The sequence below is a fragment of the Felis catus genome, chromosome F2 (genome assembly GCF_018350175.1).
Source record: "Felis catus isolate Fca126 chromosome F2, F.catus_Fca126_mat1.0, whole genome shotgun sequence".
Taxonomy (NCBI): Eukaryota; Metazoa; Chordata; class Mammalia; order Carnivora; family Felidae; genus Felis; species Felis catus.
In genome coordinates this window covers 67,064,566-67,088,504 of record NC_058385.1, presented here as the reverse complement: position 1 = coordinate 67,088,504, position 23,939 = coordinate 67,064,566, and the positions used below count along the sequence as shown (strand labels likewise).

General features: G+C 44.4%; 1 protein-coding gene across 3 annotated transcripts in view; it reads right to left on the bottom strand.

Moving 5' to 3' along the window:
- Window positions 1–23,939, bottom strand: part of FER1L6 (fer-1 like family member 6) — a 156,156-nt gene that overhangs the window by 17,304 nt on the left and 114,913 nt on the right. For all 3 annotated transcript variants that reach the window (XM_045049833.1, XM_045049834.1, XM_045049835.1), the window contains exons 28-38: window positions 23,559–23,598; window positions 22,277–22,389; window positions 20,883–21,014; window positions 19,852–19,977; window positions 15,591–15,718; window positions 11,369–11,539; window positions 8,522–8,682; window positions 6,584–6,726; window positions 4,228–4,316; window positions 3,643–3,741; window positions 732–973 (exon numbers count right to left, since the gene is read on the bottom strand). In XM_045049833.1, the coding sequence (XP_044905768.1) occupies window positions 732–973; window positions 3,643–3,741; window positions 4,228–4,316; window positions 6,584–6,726; window positions 8,522–8,682; window positions 11,369–11,539; window positions 15,591–15,718; window positions 19,852–19,977; window positions 20,883–21,014; window positions 22,277–22,389; window positions 23,559–23,598 (1,444 nt within the window). The remainder of the gene's footprint in view (window positions 1–731; window positions 974–3,642; window positions 3,742–4,227; window positions 4,317–6,583; window positions 6,727–8,521; window positions 8,683–11,368; window positions 11,540–15,590; window positions 15,719–19,851; window positions 19,978–20,882; window positions 21,015–22,276; window positions 22,390–23,558; window positions 23,599–23,939) is intronic.

Genomic DNA, 23,939 nt, shown 5'->3' with positions numbered 1-23,939 from the left:
CTGATTACCTCTGTCTCTGATACATATAAACATATATTTTACAGAAAGGGAATTTTTTTCTACACTCTTTGTTCACTTAGTGCATCCTGTATAACTTCTAACTCACTAAATGAATATTTTTAATGGCTGCAGGATTATCACTTTTTGGGTGCTTATTATGTACGACTTTTTAAATTATATTATCACATGTACAGCTCCAAACACACTCTGAGGTATGTAATATTACTATCTCCATTTTACAACTGGAGAAAACTGAGGTACAGAGGGGACTAGTAACTAGCTCAAGATTTAACAGGCTTCTTAGTGGTAGAGCAAAGATGATTTTAAGTCTGATTGAAATGTATCTTCTGGGACACCTGGGTGGCTCAGGCAGTTAAACGTCCGACTTCGGCTCAGGTCATGATCTCACGGTTTGTGAGTTCAAGCCCCACATCGGGCTCTGTGCTGACAGCTCAGAGCCTGGAACCTGCCTCAGATGCTGTGTCTCCCTCTCTCGCTCCCCCTCCTCCACTTGCACTAAATAGATAAATAAATAAATAATCTCCCACCATAAGGATGTCCTGTAACTTATTCAGCCAATCCCCTACCAATGGCTATTTGGAGTGTTTCTAAATTTTTTGCTATCATAAATTGCACCGAAATTATCCTTGTAGCTAAATCAGACCGAACTCTCCCCAAACTGGGACAAAACCCTTAACACTAATACAAGCTTTACGAAGTCACCGGCTTACCCAGAAAGTCATCTGAGGACAGTGTTTCAAAATCCCAAACCTGAAGCACCAACACGGCTGGTGTCTTACACTCCGTCTTCTCTAAGGAAAAGATGTTCTCCCTCTTCGTAATGACCATTTGCTTCTCAGCTGGGAGGTACTGAAATGGAAGCAGGAAGCGCCAGTTGAAGTTCCCCTCGCCAGTCAAGGAGTTGTAATGCACGTCTGTCTCCTGCTTGTCATCTTCCAAACCCTTTATCCACCTGGGCGAACACAGAAAAAGAATTACACACTCTGAGTCCATTATTCAGGCATCAGTATAATCAAGAGTGATTTAGCTAGTTTAATGTGGCCACAGCTCATAGTTTTCAAATTATGATATAGTTAGATTCAGATGGAAGTTTCCATCGAATCTGAAAGAGACAAATAGGAGTCAAAGGGTCTGAAACAGAAACAAGATTCTCATTCTAAGCTAGATTTGGGAAATGTCTTCAATTGCTCTGGGATAGCCCTGAAGCCCCATGCAATAAAGAAGGAAAACTCAGGGGCACCTGGGTGGCTCAGCCAGTTAAGCTGACTCTTGGTTTCAGCTCAGGTCATGATCTCATGGTTCATGAGTTCAAGCCCCACATTGGGCTCTGTGCTGACAGGGTGCAGTCTGCTTGAGATTCTCTCTCTCTCTCTCTCTCTCTCTCTCTGCCCCTCCCTCTCTCTCTCTCTCTCTCAAAACAAATAAATAAACATTAAAAAAAAAGAGGGAAGGGGCGCCTGGGTGGCTCAGTCAGTTAAGCGTCCAACTTCGGCTCAGGTCATGATCTCGCGGTTGGTGAGTTCGAGCCCCGCGTCGGGCTCTGTGCTGACAGCTCAGAGCCTGGAGCCTGTTTCAGATTCTGTGTCTCCCTCTCTCTCAGACCCTCCCCCATTCATGCTCTGTCTCTCTGTCTCAAAAATAAATAAACGTTAAAAAAAATTAAAAAAAAAAAGAGGGAAAACTCGGGAAATGTGAAGGGAAAGTGTAATCTGAGTTTCCTCTCCATCTGGGCACTCTTAGTGAGGGTACCACCTCTGCACCCATTGCCCTGGGGCCTCTCTAATTGGTCTGGTTTAGACCCCTGGTATCAAGCCTATGATTGGCCCCCTCCTCTCTGGTTCTGGGCCTCCAAAACCCAGAGGTCTGGATCAATGTGGCACAGACGGTAGAAGCCTGTCTGCACCCACCTGAATTCTAATCCTGGCTCTGCCATTACTACCCGGAAAGCCATGGGTAAGTTATCTAACCCTTCTGTGCCTCTATGTCATTTGGAAAGTAGAAGCAATGACAGCACCTAGTTCATAGGGTTGCTCTGAAGAATTATATGAGGTAATAGCTGTAAAGTGCTTTGTGTCCTCCAAATTATATATAATGTTATGTCCTCTTAGTGTCATCTGCTCTCCCTCCTCAGTTTAGAGTCAGCTGCGATTAATACATTTTCCCCTAGTGCTTTATCCATGGTGAACTACTGGGCAAATAGGTGCTTTTAATTCAAACTAATTGATAATTCCAAACCATTTGCTTTCTGAAAGCAGACATCCCTTCCCCACAAGTCAGGGAAAGATAAAGAACTTCCACATCCCAGAGGAGTGGTACCCCTCAGAGTATGGATGCAATTATTTAGGTAAAGATTGTCCTCCCTCAGCCAATCTATATGTGGTATCCATTATGAGCCAAGGAGTGTGCTAGCTGTTAGAGGAGTGATGGGAGCACACAGAGATGGCCTTTGCCTTCATAGAGCTGTAGCCATAGAGGGAAGGGGACGGAGGGATGGAGGGGGTGGCAGAAGCCACCACTGAGAGATGTGCATATAACAAGGGAAAGAAGCTCAGCATCACTAAAGAGCAGAAAACAAGATGGGGCTGTAGAGATAGGAGGGGCTAGTCGTACAGGATACTTCAGGACATATTAGGGATCTAAATCTTTATCCAGAGAAAATAGAATGTCATTGAAGAGCCTAAAGTACAGGGTTGACTTGATCAGATTATGCTTTGAAAAGATAACCCATGGTTCAACATAGAGAACACATTATCAGAGTCAAGAGTGAATATGGAGAGACCAAGCCACATGGTATTGGTACTTCGGTGGCCCCAGCAAGAAATGATGGAGGGAAATGGTTGTGGTGTGGTGAAGACGGGGAGAATGGACAGTGCTGGTGACTATTTGGAAAGCAAAATGGACAAGATTCAATGGCATACTAGAAATGGAGTCAACAAAGAAAAACGTTTCTTGTTTGGAGAAGGCAAAGAGATACCAAAACGAGGTGAGATGAGTTCACTACTTCTGAGATGGGTTTTATCTAAGGGGACATGTTTGAATCACTTTACCATTTCATTTCCCTCCATGATTAAGGGCTCAAAGGAAGCCTACCAAGGTGTTTGTGTCATAGCCAATATGAGAGAGAGTGAGAGAGAGAGAGGGAGGGAGGGAGGGAGGGAGAGGGGGAAAATGTGGTTTCCTGAGTTCTAGGTTGGCATCTTTCCTTTTGGTAGAACTAGCGAAGAGTAAGGTGTGACTTTTAGCTTCTGTGTTAGTCTTACAATGTCCTTAACACTTAACACAAATGATGAATCGCTCATCATTTGTGCCACATCTCTCTACTTGTTTCAGGTGTAAAGGTATTTTGAATGTCACTCAAAAGGCTTAGGTATCCAACATTTCACTGAAAAGAGATGTTTATATAATATTTCCTCACAAAAATATTTTTATAAGATAATAATTCTTAGCAAAGTGACCAAAGAATATTTGACAAAGTAAGTGACCTTATCTAAGAAGGTGAGTAAGATGAACTCCTTCTATGGGAGGTGGGAGGAGTATCTTCCAGGAGGCATAGGTTCAGTTAGGGGTTAAAGGAGGAAGGAGGAGAAGAAAAGGGGGCATGGAGTTTGTTGATGACCTTACCCTTTAACATAAATATCACTTGACTTTTGTCCTGTGAAGATATTCTCATCCTCTAAAATGACATCTTCAGTGTTCCAGATGATTACCCTCAATTCATACCTGGGGTAAGGGAAGGCAGCATTAGGCTGAAGACCTTGAAAGCTGAACCAGCTGGTGTCTATGGGATTCTGGAATTCCTGTGAGTCTACAGGCTTCCTCAACATTACCAAGTTCAAAAATATCAACACTTAAGGTCTTGGTTCCATCAAAACCAAGTGTCCCAGCTTGAATCACCAAGGACATGAAGTTCTCTGAGCAGAAATTCCTTCCATTAGCTGATGTTTTTCAGAATGTTGCAGAATATTGAAGCTCCATAGCCCCTACATAAAACGGGGGCCACCATTTCAATCATCACCACTGTTACCATTACTATCACTTGCCCCTGCTGTAAATGGCCAGATGGGAATGAGATGTGATTATCAGGCACCAACTGATCAATGTAACCGATGTCACAATGCAAGAATCAATGTAATTGATCAAATGTCATGGTCTTTTAGTCTGCTACCATGGTCTCTTCCCCTGAATGTAGGGCTGCAGATGACTTACCCTTTCGGTTGCCTTGGCGAAATGTCAACTGGAGGTCCAGGTTGAGGCATATCTTTGGGAAACATGTCCACCCACATCTGCAGGCGGCCCTTTTTAAGAAAAGATCTCCTTTAACTCTGGTGGGGGTATTGCACGGGCAACTGACGTCATGGTTTTAACATATCCCTTTACTAGAAATGGATATTAGCTATATATCATATCATATCTTTTCATGTCATATGGATATTATTCATATTATACATGCTTAGAATATTTGTTGACAAAGACAGAACTTACATTTCTGTTAAGAATTAGAGCATATGTTAAGAAGAAGGTAAAGGATAAGCTAACCCTTATTGAGCACCTACAATGTGGTAGACACAGTGCTGTGTATTTGATAAACATTACATCAATTCTCCCAATATCCTCAGTGGGTAGATGTTATTATTCCTACTTGACAGATGAGAAAACATCTTGCCCACACTTACACAGACAATATGTAGCAGAGTCTGGATTCAACCTTTGTCTGTTGACTCCAGAGACTCTGCTTTTTCTATAAATTCCTAAGGACTAAAAAGATAATACTATCTGTCAGAAGGATCATGCTTCATTGTTTCCAATGTGCCTTAACATCATTATCTCCATTACTGTTTACCCTGCCACCTGCCCGTGTTACACATTAAAACAAAACAACTAAGACTCAGGGAAGTCAAATGATATGAATCCTGTGGCTAACTAGTGGCAGAATAAGGCCTCCTATCCCTTGCTTTGGACTCCATGCATCAGAATTTACCCTGTTGCAAGGGATCCGAGAGCCCATGTGGGGAGAAGGTGCAGTGGATTCAATGCTCAGCTCTGTTGTATACATTCTAAGTACTCCATCAGCTCAGGCAAGAAGGTGAGTGACCAATAAGGACTGGGATTGTCAGGGGAGATTTTATAAGAAAAAAGAAAGGGAAAGAAGGGAAGGAAGGAAGGGAAGTTAGGATGGAAGAAAGGAAGGAAGGAAGGAAGGCAGGCAGGCTTCCAACAGAGCAGGGAGGATTTGTAGGATTTAGGTGAAGGAGAAGCTTTGGCTAGAAAAGACAAGAGCTTTCCTGGGGAAGGGACAATGTCAGCAAAGAGCATTTGGGAAGAGAAGGACCAATTAACGAAGGATTACAATCCTAAAGAGATATCAACATTCACTTGTAACCAAACAGCCACATAGTAAAATGAAAGATACCAGTAACCAAAAGATTTTAAATATCTGGTAGTAAATTTCAGGAAACAATCATAGGCTTCTACATGTGATAAGAGCTTATCTTTTCAAGGCACTCTCCCACACGTGCTGTCACTAGTGCTACACCCCAACACCACTGAAATAGCAGTGTGGGTGTTCCTGCTCCATTAGAGTCAAGCTTGTATGTTTTGACCAAGTGACACAGTGAGTGAGTCCAGGGCTGGGACAGGACTATAACTCAAACTGCCTGGGTAAAACCCCAGTTCTACTACTTAGCTGCCAATTAACTTTGAGCAAGTTACTTAAACTCTCTGAACCTCAATGTCTTCATCTTAAAAGTAAGTATCATAATAAGTACATCATGAGGGTGCATTAAGGAGTAAGAGTAAGGTGGTCCACATGCCCCTACTTGTCTAGGAAAATCCTGGTGGTGTCCCTGGTGGCCTCTTTCACTCTGAAAATGGTCATCATTTGGATAAACAATTCTATGGTCATCCTAATTAGGTGAGATTTTATGTAAAGGGCTTAGTACATAAGTACATATTAATTATGTACCTATGATTAATAAGTACATATTAAGAAGGCTCTTAATAAAGTTGATCTTCTCTTCCCTTCTCACTCATAACCCATATCTCTGGTTATTTTTTCCACACACTTCCTCTTGCCAGTTCTTCAAAATAAGTCACCAGCTATTGCTTCTCTGGGAAAACCAGTGAACTGTGAAGTTACTGATAGATTCTGGACAAGGTCTTTTGGCTTCTCAAATATCAGCATTCTTTCCAGAGTTTGATAACTCAAATCCATTAAAAAAGCAAAAAGCACTAAATCCAACTCTGGCTTTAGGGCAGAACTTCTCACCCTCAACATTATTGACATTTGGGGCTGAATAATTCTTTGTTGCAGAAGGCCGTCCGTGCACCATGGGATGTCTAGTTGCATCTCTGACCTCTACCCACTAGATGCCAATAGTACCCCCACCCACATGAGACAACCAAAAATATTTCCAGACATTGCTAAATGTTTCAGGCAGGGAGGCAAAATTGTCCCTGGTTGAGAACCATTATGATAGGGCACATAAGATTAACTTTTAGGGATGAAGCCCTATTCCTTGGGGGTGAACACTCCAGTTGGGGCCAGAACTGCCTTGGCCACTACCTGCTCCATTCCTGGCTTATCCTTGTGGTACAGCGGCCGAGTTTCTATGTGCTCAGGAACCAGCCTACACCCAACCTCTGGTATATCCTCCCAAGAACGTAAAACCCTGAGGGCCAGGTGCTCGTAAGACTCCACCGTCTCATCTGCATGGAAGAAAAAGAAATAAAGACAGTTGTCAGCTATAAGTGCTTGTAATGGAACAGTGATGGGCTGTCGGGTGCACTTTTAAACTCTTCCTTAAAGGTTAAATAAATATATTGAGGCACAGGGAGAGAGCAAAAGAGCAAAAGAGAACAAGGACAAAAAGAGAATGGAAAGAGGTAGGGGTGGAGTGAAGGGAAGGGAAGGGAAAGAGACAGGAGGTTTAGAGAATGGGAAGTGAGATGGGTTGAGAAGAAGACCAGAGAGCAGTCAAGGTCTCCGAGTCCGGGGCTCCATTTGCCCCTTGAATCAGATTTCTCTAGAGTCTATGACCTACAAGCTTGGCTTCAAGACACTGGAAAGGGTATATTTCCTGGAGATTTAAGATTGTTTGCTAATGCCATAGTGTGAGAGGGCCTGGTGAATCAGGGTGACCCTGAACAAGGTGGTGAAATCACACAATATGTGTTCATGGAGGTCTTGTCTTTCCTCATTGTTGCTCTTTTCTAGCAACACACCTGCTCATAGGAAAGGTTCTCTGATCTGTCATCTTATCAAAGAAGGCAATACGTAATAAAAACTACTGGTAGAAAAAGTACTTACAAAAATAACACAAAAATTGTTGGAAAAAAATCAAATTGTTTTGATGAAGTTCAGAATGGCCTAACTTGACATCTGGAAGTTGAGCTTGGTTTTAGAAAAAGGCCACACACACAGGCAGATCTCATAACAGCAATAATTACAATCAGTAAAAGCTGATGGGAATGAACACATAATCAATGAACTAAATCTTTTGTCATAAAGTTTAATCAGCCGAGTACAGATTTGATGAATATCCTTTCAGATTTCTGGCGGGCAAAAACATGGTTTCATCGTGAAATGTAGAATATGGACCGAGGAACGAAATTGGCTTTAATAGAGTATATTGTGAAAAAATATTTTTCTCAACAAAAATTCATTAATCTGTTATTAACACACTATTCAAATGTCAAGTACTCTGCCTGCAAAAACCTTCAAGAGGTTTCTGAAGTCAAAATAACAAGGTGAAAAGAAATGTTGGCATCAAAGTGGTGGGGATCAACATAACAGTGTGAAAAGATCCGGAAATACGTCCTTAATCGGGTTCTCTGCATCGGACGCTCTGAACCTAGGTTTTGCAGGTATGTAGCCTGGCACCTGTGGATTTGCATCAAATGGACTGGAATGGCATTACAAGAATTGTTCTGCGTCGTTAAAGTAAACGTGGCTTTTCTTTTCTCGTCCAAAGTTTAAGAAAGCCTCCCTGGGATCTTCCTGGTATGTCCCACTACGTTATACAGAAAATCTGCTTCTTGGTAGTGAAATAAGAGAGTTGCTGGTATAATATGTGTGAGGGTAATTTGGATCGTGTCCAATGATTTACCTTATATAATATTTATTTTGAGGTTACTGCCTAACCTTCCAACACAACACTCCTATTTAGGTGATACGTGCTATAAAAATATCAGAAGTGTGCAAAAATACGTATGAGGAAGTTCATGGTAGCATTGTCCAAAAAAAAAAAAAAATGGACACAATGTAAATAAAGGACACAGCCTTAAAAGGGAATATTATAAATAACAGTTCGAGGAACAAAGGAGAATTGTCATAACACCAGCATGCAGCATGCTTATTTCTGAATTTGAGGGTTAGGAGTGATTTTCTACCACGAGCATGAATTACTTTACAATAGATGACTGCAGTCCCCAGCCAGAAATACCACCGGAGCAGACTTTTTAAAAGAAAAGCAACATCAGCAGGCTACACTGTGGGAGTTACCAGTGTCCTCCTCCGTGAAGACTGTTTTTCCAGAAAAGACCTGGTTTCCTATCTGTATTTTCCCAGGGCGAAAGTAGGGTCCATCCAGTTTATTGTCTTTGCAGAGCTTCGTGAGGATCTCGGTGGGTTTGGAGGTGTCTCTCCAGGCATTGTATCCTTCTCTGAAAAGAGGAGGAAGGATGGATAGGGTGAGGCCTGCCTTCCCCTGGGAGGATACCCTCAAGGTATCCAGTAAAAGGACCATCGAAGTAGGATCCGTGGTTTCCTTCCGATTTCTTGCCACTCCATACACTTGGGGCTAATGTGTTTTGTTTTGTTTTCTCTCTTTGGTGGTCAATACCTCAGCATCTGCATGCTCCTGTGAAAGGCAGGACTTCTGAGTAGCTTGACATAAAAGTCCACTAAGGTAGTTTTTGGTTTTGGTTTTGTTTTTGTTTTTGTTTTAGCAAGGTACCTTAAAAAAATTGAGGGGAAATTCACATAACATAAAATTGAGCAACTCAGTGGCATCAGTACATTCATAATGTTGTGCAACCACTGTCCAGTTTCAAAAACTTTTCATCACCCCAAAAGAACACCTGTACCCACTAAGTGGTTGTTCCTTAATCCCTGCCTCTCCTCAGCCATTGGCAGCCAGCCATCTGCTCTCTGTCCCTATGGGTTTCTTGGCATGCAGTTCTGCTTTTGTCCTGTCCCTTGCGGAAGTGCCATTTGACTACTTCTTCTAAGAGGAAAGCCTAGCTCATCCCTTCAATTTCTTTGCTCCTTTCTCCCCCTCTTCCCCCACCAAAATCCTAGTGGAGGCTCATGTCACAGGTAGCGAGTCTAGATGTGCTGTTTCTCTAATCAGGGATTTTCCTGGTGGTTAGTTTCTCAATCTTCACAACCCCTTCTTCCCTTAAACACCAGCTGTTTGGTTAAAAAATATTAACTCGCAATGAAATGCTCCCTATGAGCCACGACCAAGACGAGCTTGACTTCTCTGCTCATTGGGACACAGGATCCATCAGAATGAAACTTAAGTATTTAAATCAATCAAAACTTAACTATAAAGCGGTTTTCCTACATTGTGCCAGAGGCATGAGGATCCTGAAAACTTCATCCAAGCCATGCCCAGAGCCATACATACACAGGCCTCCCCAGAAACAGGTGCTCTTGTTTGGTTTTGTTTGGGGGTGCTCTTGGGGGGGGGGCTCTCATCTATTTGTGTTAAGTTTATTTCTTCTGAGAAAGAGAGCACAGGCATGAGTGGGGAAGGGGCAGAAAGAGGGACAGAAAGAATGCTAAGCAGGCTCCATGCTGCCAGCACGGAGCCCCATGTGGAGCTCCAACCCACAAATCGGGAGCTCATGACCTGAGCCGAAATCAAGAGTCAGATGCTCAACTGACTGAGCCACCCAGGCGCCCCTATTTTTAAAAATGTACCGAACGAAGGTTGTAACTCCCTTGACTAAACTACCCTGCTCTCTGTTAGTTCTGCCATCAGGAAATTCTTCTGAACAGAAGAGACACCACACTGGCCTGTGGCTTCCTCCCCTGACTTCAGAGCGAGAAGAGCCAACCATTCTCTGAACGGCACCTTCTCAGGTACTTTGGATGTGTAAACACCCCGGGGCGGGGGCGGGGGCGGAGGGGGGTGTTATACATTCACCAAAGTCCCCAAAACTGACCTGGATTTCTAGGCTATCGAAATAATGATTTCAGGGGCGCCTGGGTGGCGCAGTCGGTTAAGCGTCCGACTTCAGCCAGGTCACGATCTCGCGGTCTGTGAGTTCGAGCCCCACGTCAGGCTCTGGGCTGATGGCTCAGAGCCTGGAGCCTGTTTCCGATTCTGTGTCTCCCTCTCTCTCTGCCCCTCGCCCGTTCATGCTCTATCTCTCTCTGTCCCCAAAATAAATAAATGTTGAAAAAAAAAAATTTTTTTTTTAAAAATAAAAAAAAAAAAGAAATAATGATTTCAAAAAATACTTAATGACACTAAATTAGTGTCACTAATGCTCACAAGAGTAGGTGACAACAAGCAGCTTACAAAATGACATGGATAGATGGTATGAGGCCAACTTTGGGGGAAAATGGCATAGGAAAAATCCTGAAAGGAAATACTGCAGACTTTTTTTTTACGTAAGTTATGTCTGGGTGGAATAGTTTGAGCATAACTTTGTACTTTTCTGTATTTCCTCGATTTTCTGCAATGAGTACATGTTATCTTACATTCAAGACAAATATTTCTAAAATTACACCACGGACATCTAATGAATGTTTCTATATTTTCCTGGCTGACATTCGTAAGATTTTTATTTTTTCTGGAGATATCAGATAAAACACACTTAAGGAAATATAGAGCTGATAGTCTATACTTCGAAATGAAGCAGAATTCAAAATCATTGTAAAGAGTGACAGCTGGGTCCACTCCTCCCTCTTTGTAAGGCAGGGATAGCACCTCACGGGCTTGAGAGAACTGTAGTGTCTGCCATGTCCCAAGCACTCAGGAGAGTTCATTATAATTGACTGGGATTTGGGTATTGGTATTCTGCTAATAATTCTCCTAACGTCAGTCTTCGCCAGGAAAGTCTGCCCACTGGGCCCGGCCAATTGAGTGAACGTGTATAATTCAGCTCTTGACTCTTGAAGACCCTGCCCTGGGTTCTGAATCAGCACTACCTCCCCAGCCCCAACCCTGGAGTTCAGTGAACGATTTCCCCAACCAGCCCTGCTGACATGGAACCCCTCTGGCACATTCCAGCTGGCCTTCCCAGAGCAGGCCGGTGTGAGGCACGGCTGCTGAACACCAGCAGTGCCCCCCCTCCCCACGCCCCCACCTCCCAGCTCCCCGCAGGAAGAACCTACATCTCGTACTGGCTCTGCAAGCCACAGATGGCTCGGTGTCTGCTGTAGAAGCGGTTCTCCAGGTCGATCCGGGTCTCGCCAATGAGGTCGTCTGTCCCGATCATGTCATGGTCGTAGATGAGGATGGAGAGCAGGGACTCCTTCGGGAACGTGGCCTGGATCTCAAATGACCTGTGGTCCAAGTAAAGGCATTAGGAGTCAACAGCATCTGGCAACACAGGGAGCGTCTGCCAGCTCTGCTTTTAGCTAGCCTGTGGTTCTCACGAACTCACTCAACACTCAGCAACTCAACGAATACTTAGCAGGTATTTATTTGGTTTAGCGTTTCATTGAGATTCGATCAATTTCCAATTCTGTGGTCAGTTTCCAGTAGCCCATAGTCTCCCCTTCCATGGGCTGTACCCTGCAATCATCCAGGGTGACGGCAAGATGGGTGTGAAAAATCTGGAGGGTTTGCTCTTGAACAGAACTGGCTTCCAATGTTTTTTTTTTTTCTAAAGTAGGCTCCATGCCCAGCGGGGAGCCCATTGTGGGGCTTGAACTCACAAACCTCAGATCAAGACCCGAATGGAGATCAAGAGTTAGAAGTTCAAACGACTGAGCCACCCAGGTGTCCCCTAACTTCTAATTCTGGATTTGAATCTGCAACTTCTCAGGTTTAAAACTTTGGGAAAGTTATTTCATCCCTCTCAGCCTCCTTATGTGTAAGTGGGGATCAATATGTCTTCTTTGCAATATAGCATGGTCGTTACATGTGATATTGTTCACACAAACCACACATTTAGCGTCCAGGTATTCAACTGGTCCCCAATCATTGCCATTCCCTTTCCCCTTCATTGTTCCTTTGTCAGGGAACGTCAGCTGAGTTTGTTTTAAATGAAAACCCCTCAGAAGATGGAAAATCCCAAAAACAGAATTGCAGGACTACAAAGCCATCTCTGGAAAATTCTGAGCCCCTCGACAACAGAGACCTGCCTCCTTCAGCTGCACTGCTGAAGCCCTTGCTTTTCCTGCAGAGAGCACACAATTGAATGTTCCTCTGAACTGGAAGGGATCTCAGGGATCAGCATATCCAACCTCTTCACTTTACAGATAAGGAAATCGAAACCCAGAGAACATAAGTGACTTGCCTGCCCCTGACCATTAATCAGGTCAAACTAGGATCAGTGCCAGCTCCCTGACCCCCTAGCTCTGAGCTCATTCCCTGATGCCACACCAATGCAAGGTGCTGAAAGGAAAAACAGTGCTGTGGGGTTTCCTGGGACAATGTGTTATCCATGCTGCTGAGCATTAGAGGAGATAATTAAGAAATACGTTTTGAGTGGATTTGGCGAAGTGTCTTCTCGAAAGCACAGTCAAGGACACACCAGTGTTCTCCAGCTGTTTCTAACTCTGGCTGCCCTGGGACAGGTGGGGTGGGCTGGTCTGTGAGCGAGGGGCCAAGAGGAGAAGGGGAGGAAGGGAGAACGGAAGACCCCGTTACTTCCTTCCACGTCCGCAGGCCTGTCTGGGCTGCTGCCTTGCGGTCAGACCCACTTAGCCCTGGCTCTCACCCTCCACTGTGGCAGCCACTGCAATCCCAGCACAGCCCTGAGCCAATTAACCCTCTCCCGAGAGAAAGAAGCAAAAACACCACAGCTCCACTGACTGGCACAGACTCGGCAGGTCTAGAGATAGGGCTGTGCGGGGAAGAAACCCACGTGTCTTCCACTGGAAGGCACAGCATTGCCTGGGGCTCCAAGATGCCGACTCCCAACTATACTTGATATTCTGGACGTGTCTCACAAGGAAGTCTCCAGCCACTATCTCTGGAGCTGGCTGTCACACAGCTGCTACCAGCAAGGAAGACTTGTTAAGTGCTTAACTACCCTGGCAACCATGACAGAAGACCCAGTTGCTTTGGTCCGTCTTCCCAAGTGGAGTGTTCATAGATTAACCTCTCCTGACTTTCACTGGAGTGTCATTAAAAGAGCTACCCCAAATAGCTCACCATGGTTGGACTTCCAGTCACTGGGGGAAAAGCTAGGCTTATATCAACTTGTGTGTCAATGAGATACTACCTCTAAATATAACGGTGGTTGAGAAATGAGGAGGCCTTGGGACACCTGGCTGGCTCAGTCAGAGGAGCATGCGACTCTTGATCTCAGGGTTGTGAGTTTGAGACCCACGTTGGGTATAGAAATGACTTAAAAAAAAAGAGAGAGGGAAAGCATCATGAAATGGATAAAAATGGGGCCTTATTGAAACACTTCAGTACCTCTAAGCTTCAGAGGAAAGATGTCCCATTCATCCATTCTTTTATGTATTCATTTGTTCATTTGACGTTCATTACGCACTCACTGTGTGCCAGGCACTGTGAGTTAAGAAAATGAGGAAATGCCAAAGTCTGTGGACATGCACCACCTCAGGATGATGCAGAGTGGCAGGGCCCATTAAATCCGGCTGGAAACTGAAGGTTCGTCCATCCATCTGTTCATCCATTCATGCATTCTTTCTACAAATACTTGCTGAGCATTTATCTGCTCTGTTGTAGGTCCTAGGGATGCAGCATTGAACAGACTAGACCAAGTCCCTGCTCACATGGAGCTTACCCTCCTGTGGGGAGATGAGCGACAGCCAAAAAACACAGAAGCATATCAAGGTATGTCAGAGACTGTGAAGGAAAGGAAAGCAGGCAAGGTGCCGGGGGCATCACGGGCTGGAGCCTGTGACATCCTCATTCAGTGAGGTCGCAAAGAGGGATTCCCCAGACCCCAGGTCAGGCACAGGGGCCCTCTACTTTGCCTGCTGGAACACACAGGAGTGAGCCAGCAAATTCTGTCCCTGAGTAACAATGAGAAACACATCCAACAAAACATCTATGCGTGGAGGGCTTCCAGAAGAGGTACCACCGTGCCAGAGGCTGGAGGGAATATTCCATCATCCTCTTCTTTTGTTTACCACAGCCATAAACGGGGGTCATGAAACCAGTCTAATTCATGGCACTGAGGTAGCTAATAAAAAGTGACTACAAAGGACCTGGGAAAGGAAGTGCTAGTTACAGAAAAGGAAGGCAATAATAAAGGTCATCTCTGCATCAGGGAAGCAAGGGCAAGTTTCCCTGGCACCACTGGTTTACTCATTCTCATTAATGGGAACAGGCAAGATCATTTATTGCTTCATTTCCTCCAGAGCAATAAAGTGTTAAGAGGTTGGTTCTGATCAAATGTCAGAGGGCCCACTGTGATCACCAAAGTGTAAATGAACCTAAATGAGGCTGATGGAGAGTTCATCTCACGCTCCTTGTTATGCAAGAAAAAGAGAAATTGAATAAAGTTAGGACGAATCCATTGCTAAAATGATTATCACGGGGGAGAGGAAGGAAGCAAATGTGTTCTGAGTATCAACTATGTGCTAGTGGGGACAACGTGCTGTATGTTTAATCATTTAAAGGTCACTGGGAGTCAAGTGTCATTATTAGTGTTTGATCGAAAAACTGGGATCAGAGAGGTTAAGTCTCCTGCATAAAGTTACACAGCCTAAACGTGGCAGAACGTAACCCACATCTACCTGACTCCATAGGTAGCAGGTCCACAAACCCAAGGAGAGAACACAAACATGTGCCGCCTCCTGTTAGAAGACAAACAGGGGCAGTAGGGTTGTGTGAACCGGAGAACACCTCATCCACCTGAACGTGCACAAATGCAACGCCTGTTGTAACACTTCGCAGGAAAGCAAAACACAAGCAGAGGACACAGTTCAGTTGGTTTACTTCAGGGGTCACCTCAAACGAGCTGCAAAATTATAGGATGGAAAATCCCTTTGATAGGAGACAAAAGACCAAAGGTGTGGCCCCTTCTCCCCTACTCATGAGCTGTGTGAACTTGAATAAGTTTCTAAACCTTTCTGGGCTGCACTTGCCTTTTGTAAAAAGGAAATCTCTCTGTCCAAAGGAACGAGGCTGAATCTGATGACCATTCAAGGTGCCTCTTAAATTTGAGATCGAGGAAAACCATTCTTGGAAAACTATGGGCATAACCAAATTCCTAAAGGGACCAAGGAAAGAATCTGGCCCTTCTCCACTAAGGTTAGGTTTGATTGGCTGTTACCAAAGGCAGAGGTCAGCTCTTAACCTCTTGCCACATTCACTCAGACACACAACATACACACCAGTCCCCCCACAGAAACACAGCAGGAGCAAATGCACACAGGACGGCACATCACAACCCAGATAGCCACTGACCTTCCAAATACTGGGTTCAGTTGTTTGGGGATGTATTTGTCCCGGTCTTTGATTTCTGTTTGGCCAAGCTTGATCACAATGTAGGGATCTGCTTTGCCGTCCGGATCAGCTGGGCTGAGATTAAATGCCTGGAGAGGAGAAAGAGAACCCCTGTGGCCCAGTGGTTCTCAACATTGCCTGCACACTCAGATCACCTGGGAGTTTTAAAAAATATGGATGCCCGCGTTCCATCCGCAGATTCTAATTTAATCGGCCTTGAGCTTTGGGACTTTTAGAAGCTCTCTAGATGATTCTAGCGTGCAGCCAAGGTTAAGAACCACCGCTTTAGCCTCTCCATTCTGCCGCTGAAAGAAAACTTACCAGCTTTTCTCAAGTCGAACTTTCCCTAGAGTCATCTCCCCAGTGGAAAGTAGCACTTGACAGAGTAACGAGCACCATGCTGGACAGGAGCCAGGAGGCATGACTTTGAGTTCTGACCCCATGTCTTACGTGATCTTGGGCATCTATCCGTAAAATCATGGGGAAGGGGGCACCTAAAGGCTCACCCCACAACTGATGGGCTCTGAATCCATGACTCCATCAGGCCTGCATTTAGCACTGGCCAGGTGAGTAATGGTCTGTTTCTCAGAGTGAGGTCTGCTTCCAGACAAGCTGGGCCTAAATTCACCACAGGGAAATGCTTTGTAAGGGAAGACCCGGCGAGGGGGCTGGAGAGGAGTGACAAAATGGAGAAATTCTGCAGAGATGAGAGCTGAGCGAGAAACGATCCTATTTTTAGGACTCTGGCCTACGGATGGAATGTAGAAGCACACAGAGCTCTATTTTCCAGGATGTTCGTTTGGGCACTGTTTAAGAGCCACATTTGTAAACAACCTGTGTGTCAATTACTTGGGGAGAAACTCAATCCAAAACACCCCTTTCCTCATTTGCTCTCGTCACATCATCGAATTTTAATTCTTTATGTAGCGGTTATCTCCGACATTCATCTCATTTATCCGTTCCTCTGTTGATTTTTTATGCTGTCTTCATCCCCACACCACCCCTGGCTGGTATGTAATCTCCATCAGAGCAAGAGCACGGACTATCGCATTCATTATATTGTCTCCAGGACCTAGAACAGGGTCTTAGGATTTGTTGAAAGGATGAATAAATGGATACTACATTAATTCAAGAAAACACTAGGTGGCTACTACAAAAAAGAGGAACACCTGTATGTACTGATCTGGAAAATATCCAGGTGATACTTAAAAAAAGAGAGAGAGATTAGTATGTAATGCATGAAGCAAGACTCTGTTAAGTAAATACTTGGATGTAGCTATAGACTAGATACAGTTGATTCTTAAAAACATGGGTTTAAACTGTGCAGGTCCACTTACACATAGGTTTTTTTTTTCAATAAATACAGCATAACACTGTAAATGTATTTTCTATTCCTTATGATTTTTTTAAATGTTTATTTATTTGAGAGAGAGAGAGACAACATGAGTGGGGGAGGGCAGAGAGAGAGGGAGTGAGAGAATCCCAAGCAGGCTCCACACTGTCAGCACAGAGCCTGATGCGGGGCTCGAACTCACGAACCGTGAGACCACGACCTGAGCTGAAATCAAGAGTGAGACACTTAACCTACTTTACTGTAAGAATACAGTATATAATACAAATGATATACACAATACATGTTAATTGACTGTCTATGTAATCAGGAAGGCTTCCGGTCAACAGTGGGCTATTAGGAGGTAAGTTTGGGGGGGGTCAAAAGTTATACATGGATTTTCCACTGAGAGGGGTTGACACCCCTCACCACTATGTTGTTCAAGGGTCAACTATAGATCTGGATGTGTTTACATATTCATAAGAAAAGTAAGTTATTTCTGGGCATAGAATTGCAGAGGTGAGGAGATTTGATTTCTTTTTCGATGTAACTTTTAAGTCGTATTATTTTTTACATCCTTGGATGTTTTATTAAACAAAATTAACTTATTATTTAGTTCGTTGATTAAATCTTAGCGTGAGAGAGCAAATCACACAATCACTGTTACTAGCACTGCCAGTGAAACTCACTGACTGTCCCTAATTGCAGGGAATCTATCTTCTCTGCAACCAGGGCCACCACCGACTTACTCTCCATTTGTCCAAGCCCCGCCTGTCCTCCAGTTCCAGCCCACACCCTCCCACCCCCGTGCTGCTTCCTGAGCAGGAGCCTCATCCGTACTCCTGGCCTTTGTCTATAGGATACCAGACACATGAAATGCGTGCTGTGGATATTTGCCGAATGAGCAAATAAATAATAATCCTCTCCAATCTCTGTGGTCCAAGATATTTCTCCCTCTCCTTCCTACTGTTCCTACCCTCTATTTCTGGATTCCCCAAAATACGTTCCAGAGAACCATAGTTCTGTGGGATTTTCTGCAGAGGGGGGAATAAAGGTGTGGGGCAAGAAGTTTAGGAAATGCTGCTAAATATTCCATAAATAGGCTTCTTTCCTTCTGGAATTCTCTCATACCTTGAATGTGCTAATGGGCTTTGTGCATCTCAGGGGTTGGGAAAGGGAAAAATTATTATGTGCACTATTTCTCAAAGTTATTTGAACACAGGGTCTGTTTCCTGAGGAATGCATATTAATGATCTCTCCCATGCCATGAGTGACCTCCTGAACAAAATGTTGAAAAGGTAGTCTAAACTATCCTATGGGTGGGTGTTTAATATAGATGACCCAGAACTGCCAATGATTCTTTATAAGTACTTCTAATCTTTCCAACTAGATTGTCACTTCCTTGAGGGCAGAGACCCTGTTTTGTTTTGTTTTGTTTTGTTTTGTTTTGTTTTGATCACCACATCCTTGATGATTAGAACATGCCAGACACAGGGTGCTGCAGAGGACACATGGAGACCGCATCATGGAAAGGCAACATTTTCATTTTCCCTGAGTATTAGCAAATAATAATTTATCTTTGTTTTATGCTTCATTTATGTTTCTAAAAAAGGGTGTAGGCAATTTAAGCAAGGACTTGGTATAAAATAAGACTACTGCAATCAAATAAGATTATGAAAATCAACTCCAAGGGCAGGAGATGAAAACAAATACATGAGCCACAAAGGCTCAGCAGAGATTTGCTTTGATTGAACATTAGATCTGGCCCCAAGCTTCCAGGCAATCAGGTCAAAAAGTTTCATAATCAAAGTGTAGTGCTCTCCACCAAGAAACAGACTCTTAACTGCAGAGACGAAACTGCTGGTTGCCAGAGGGGAGGCGGGTGGGGGGACGGGGGAAACAGGGGATGGGGATTAAGGAGGGCACTTGTCCTGATGAGCACCGCGTGATGTATGGAAGTGTTGAATCACCAAATTGTACACCTGAAACAGTATTACACTGTATGTTAACTAACTGGAATTTAAACAAAAACTTACAAAAAGAAAAAAAAGTGTAGCACTCTCATTATCAGAAAGCAAGAAGCCTAGAGCAGAAGCAGTATTTTTCTTGGAAGTACACTTGAAATGAAATTTCTCACTGCAACAGTGGAGAGGCATCGCCACGGGGGAGGACTTCGCAGTGACGGCTGCCCTGGTCAGCCCTGGTTCTGCTCTCTTGCCTGTGAGCTTCCTGTTCCAGCCTTAATTTGGTTTTCTCTCCAGCTATCAGGCAACCACAGAGAGCAAATGAAGCCACCCAGAGCTGTCTTACCTGCCCGGGAAGTAACTTCCCTAAGTGAAAAGCCAGCAAATGTGCATGTTACCAACCAAACTTCATACCCCTGTTATGGTTTGCAGTGTGTGTTCTCAAAATGTTATGTTGAAGCCCTAACCCTTAATGTGACTGTATTTGGAGATAGGGCCTTTCGGGAGCTAATTAAGGATCTATGAGGTCATAAGGGCGGTGCCCAAATCCAACAGGACTAGTGCCCTTATAAGAAGAGGAAGAGATACCAGGTCTCCCCTTCCCTGTCTGTCTGTCTGTCTCTCTCTCTCTCACTCTCTTGCTCACTCACTCACCCTGGCTGTGTGTGCGTGTGTGTGTGTGTGTGTGTGCATACACGTGCACAGAAGAAAAGCCATGTGAGGACACAGTAAGGAGGTGGCCATTTACGAGCCAGGAAGGGACACCTTACCAGAAACCAACTCTTATGGCACCTTGATCATGGACTTCCAGCCTCCAGATCCATGAGGAAATAAATGTCTGTTGTTTAAGTTACCCAGTCTGTGCTATTTTCTTACGGCAGCTGGAGCAGATTAAGACAGTCCCTCAGAGTAAACAAGGGTGGCTTACCGCGACAATGTACACCCTGATCAGGACTTTGACCGGGTGGTTGGGAGGAACCCCTTGCTGGATTCTCAGCTGCCCACAGTCCTCAATGCTGGAATCCGTGGGGCTCTTGTAGATGCAGAAGGAGCCCTGGAACCACAAAGCATGACTCAGTGAAACAAGACGATCATGTGGCCATCAAAAGCCATCGAGGGCATAGTGCTGGGAAAATGAGCATCGCCTGGGACCCAGCATGACCTGGGCTGGCATTACCCTTGCCTCTGGGTGTCCTCAGGCAGCTCACGACGTAACCTGCTTGTATCTGAGCTTCTTCATGGGACATCAGGGAATCGGTATTGGTGCAGTGACACCCCCCTCACATTGTCAGGTGAGGAACATAAACAGGAGCATCAGATAGGATGCTGAGTACCTTATACAAAGGGACGCTGAGCTGGTACTTTCTCCCACCACCTCCTTCAAGCCTGACTGCAGTATTTCCTATTTTCAGATGCCGCCACTGAGGCTCAGGGAGGTCAAGTACAAGATCATGAAGCTAGCTAGGATTATGAGATTGAGAAGTGGTGAACTGCGGTACCTACACTATTTCCAACGTGCTGCCCTGTGTCACATGGCCCAGCACACCGCAGTTCAGAGTAAGTGCCGACCCCTGCCTTGTGGTACTGCCACCAGGAGTCTGCCAGGATGAAGGGCTAGTGTTGTTTGATGGTTTAATTATCCAGTTGGTAGATCTGTATAGATCATATATTGGGTAGGTCAGGAGTGGAAGAAGCAAAATAAAATTCAGTGATCCTTTTAGGTAACAGCTCTATCTCCTTATATCCCATCAGATTGAGTTCCAACTCACTTCCCTGGCCACAAACCAAATATCTCAAAAGACAGGGCTAAGCCTTATTGAGTTCTAGAAAGGGTCTTGTGTACAGACTAAGGGATCTTCTTACACACTTCCCACACCGCAGTCTCATTAACAGAACTGAGTCGTATCTGACATTTTACAGACAGGAGACCCAAATAAAAGAGTTAACTTTGGAACTTGCCTTAAACTTCCCTATGACCCGGTCCCCATCGAGGCCATGGTCATCCTCTGTAGATTTGCCTCTGAAGAGTTCAAAGGTTTTCACCCAGTCTTCAAAATGGTTGAATTCACTCTCAAGGTCACTATCATATATCTTTAGGGAGAAGGGAGAAGAGTGAGATCAGAGGAAGGAAGGCCCAGGACTGATTAAATGAGAAATGCCAAGATTCTCCAAAACCAGCCTTGATATACACCCACTGGAAAAATCTAAGAAGCCACTGTTAATTTATTGTTAGCAAGATAAGGAATATGATTGAGTCAGCACTCCTAGAACTAGCTACCACTCTGAAATTTATAAAACCTTTTGGATAAACTTTGAAGTTCCAACAAGTGTGGCTACACCAAAATTTAAAAAAATGTATATGGCTATAAATATGAGAAACTTTTTTATAGTGAATTGATGCCATTTGGTTGTTGGACATAGACTAATATTCTGAAGACATTCAAATCAGTAAATGTTCATTAAGCACCTAATTCTTTACACATAAGGTGACAGAATATTTGTTTTTGTTACCATACATACAGTCATGGATTTTTCAAGTGTGAAGTTATGTATATACCCTTTAGAAATGCAAAATCAAGTTGAGTTTTAGGTTTGGTAATATAATTGAATCACATAGTCAAATTTCCTATCAAAATTACTTATCCAAATTTGTTATATGTAATTTTCATACTCCCAATTTTTTTTCTTTTTTTTTTAAAGTTTACTTATGTATTTTGAGATAAAGAGGGAGAGAGTGTACATGCACATGAGCAGGGGGAAAGCAGAGAAAGAGGGAGAGAGAGAGAATCCCAAGCAGGCTCTATGCTGTCAGTGAAGAGTCCAATTCAGAGCTCGACCCCAAGAACCATGAGATCATGACCTGAGCCAAAATCAAGAGCTGGATGCTTAACTGACTGAGCCAACCAGGAGCCTCAATACTCCCAATTTTCATATCCATAAATATGCCTCTAGCTAATAGCCTCTGACTAATGTTAAGATTGGTCTGACAGAGCTGACTGTAGGGAGAGTTAAAAGTCCTGCTATTTTGATCATATTTTGAGCATGATAATGTCCATCTCTGAGAGCTGAGCCGAGGGGAACTCATCCACTGCAAATTACCTTGCTGGATCCAAGTTAACCAATATAAGTTATGCCCCTTCTTAATATGAGGACACAGAAAACAGAAAATCAGCAAGCTCCATTGTTTGGGCTTGCATGCTTGTTAAGGTTCATTTCTCTGCATCCGTGATTGTAATGAAGACAAAGGAAGTTAGTTCAGACAAAGGCATTACTAGGGTTGACTGATGCAATAACAGAACCCGCCTCCAGAGCCTCCCACCCCATCCATGGCCAAGAGGGCTGTGTCCACACACTTGCAAGACCGCCAGGTTGGGGATTTCTTCTTTGAGTTTCTTCTTGAGCATTTTGTCTTTCTTCTTCTTTGGCCCATCTTCTATATTTACCACCACCTCGTCTGGTTTCACCCCTGTGGGTATTTAATGGAAATTGTTAGGCTTCTCAGGGCTGTTGAGAAGGAACAAAGTCAAACCTCCTCTTTCCCTTTGTTCTGGCATGTATGTCATGACTTTTGTTTCCAAAAAGAAATAGCAACATTTCGCTGCAGGATTGGGAGGAGATGTCACTCACATGGCAATGCAATGACATCAGATCCCCCCCGGGGCCAGGCAATGTGCTGGCCTGTCCTGGTATATGTAGGAATTCATTAAACTAGGCACAGAGAGGGAAGTAAGTAAGCTGCCCAGTCGTCCAACTAGCTAAGAACAGACCCAAGTTGGACAGACTCCAAAGCTTTTAGTTGTATTTGCTCTTAGATCTGCTTAGGGACTTGAGATTCAACTAGTTCAGCAACCTGAGGCTCGATATGCTAAGGGTCTTGCAGCAAGTCACAAATGTAGTTAGAGAGATTACTCAGGAATCTTCCAGGAGCAGTCTCTAAGGAAAAGACCGCCTGAAGCAGACCCCTGGCTCTGCTATTTGCCAGCCATGTAAACTTGAGCGGGCTCCTCAACCTCTTTGAACCTCTGGTTCATCATCTGCAAAGTGAAGATACTATTGCTAATGTCATGAGGCTGGTCTTGGGATTAAATCTGCCAATTAGGAGTGGCCCAAGGAACCGAGTGAGCCTGGTTCTGGTTTTCCAATTTCTCTCAAGCTCACCTGAAACAGCACCGGCCACTTGCTGTCACTATTGATTTTAGGCCAAGGCCTACCCTTGTAGGTCATTTCAAATCCCGGCCTCTTTCATCTGAATTTCTACCAAGCCAGATCTACCCGATCCTCGTAAACTGGGTTGGGAACCTAAAATCCAGGTCGCCTCTATGAAAGCTCACCACACCGGTGCTGGCCCGTCACGCCAGCTTCCTCCTGCTTTTGCCCTGCTGTTTCTACATCAAGACAGGAGCCAGAGGGGCGGTTCCAGCACTGAACTGAGTTCAGGAGCCCTGGGACCTGGTCCCAGTCCAGCTCAAATTAGCTACGTGACCTTTATACAGTATTGTTCTTTATACAGAGATTGTTACTCACTTGGGAAACGAGGGAGCAGAGACCTACCATGCTTCTCACTGCTTCCTTTTAGAAATTTTCTCTCCCCAGTGGGAGATTCCACGCTCACATACCTGCAGGACAGCACCTTACCTGCATTGCCTCTTTTCTCCGTGGGATTGCTCTCCTTCTCCTTCGAGAGAAGAAGGAGGTAAGATTATGACACTGCCATGCCTCATGTGTGGATCCTGACTGCAAACAGCCCCTCTGCATTCTCAGAGACGCCATCCTAAAAGACTATGCAAACTGTCCCCAAGTGAAGTCTCGCTGACAGACCTGGAACCTGACTGCAGCGAGATGGCCGGCCCTACGGAAGAGGTGCCCCCGTGTCCGAGAAAAGAGCCAGCAGGCTGCACACTTCCTTGTCTTCTGTGCCCAGCCCCTTCTCAGCTACTACCTCTCTCCCCCTATTTTTCTACCTCTCTGGAATATCACCCAGTCTGCACCATGGATCTTACCTGCTGTCATGCCAGG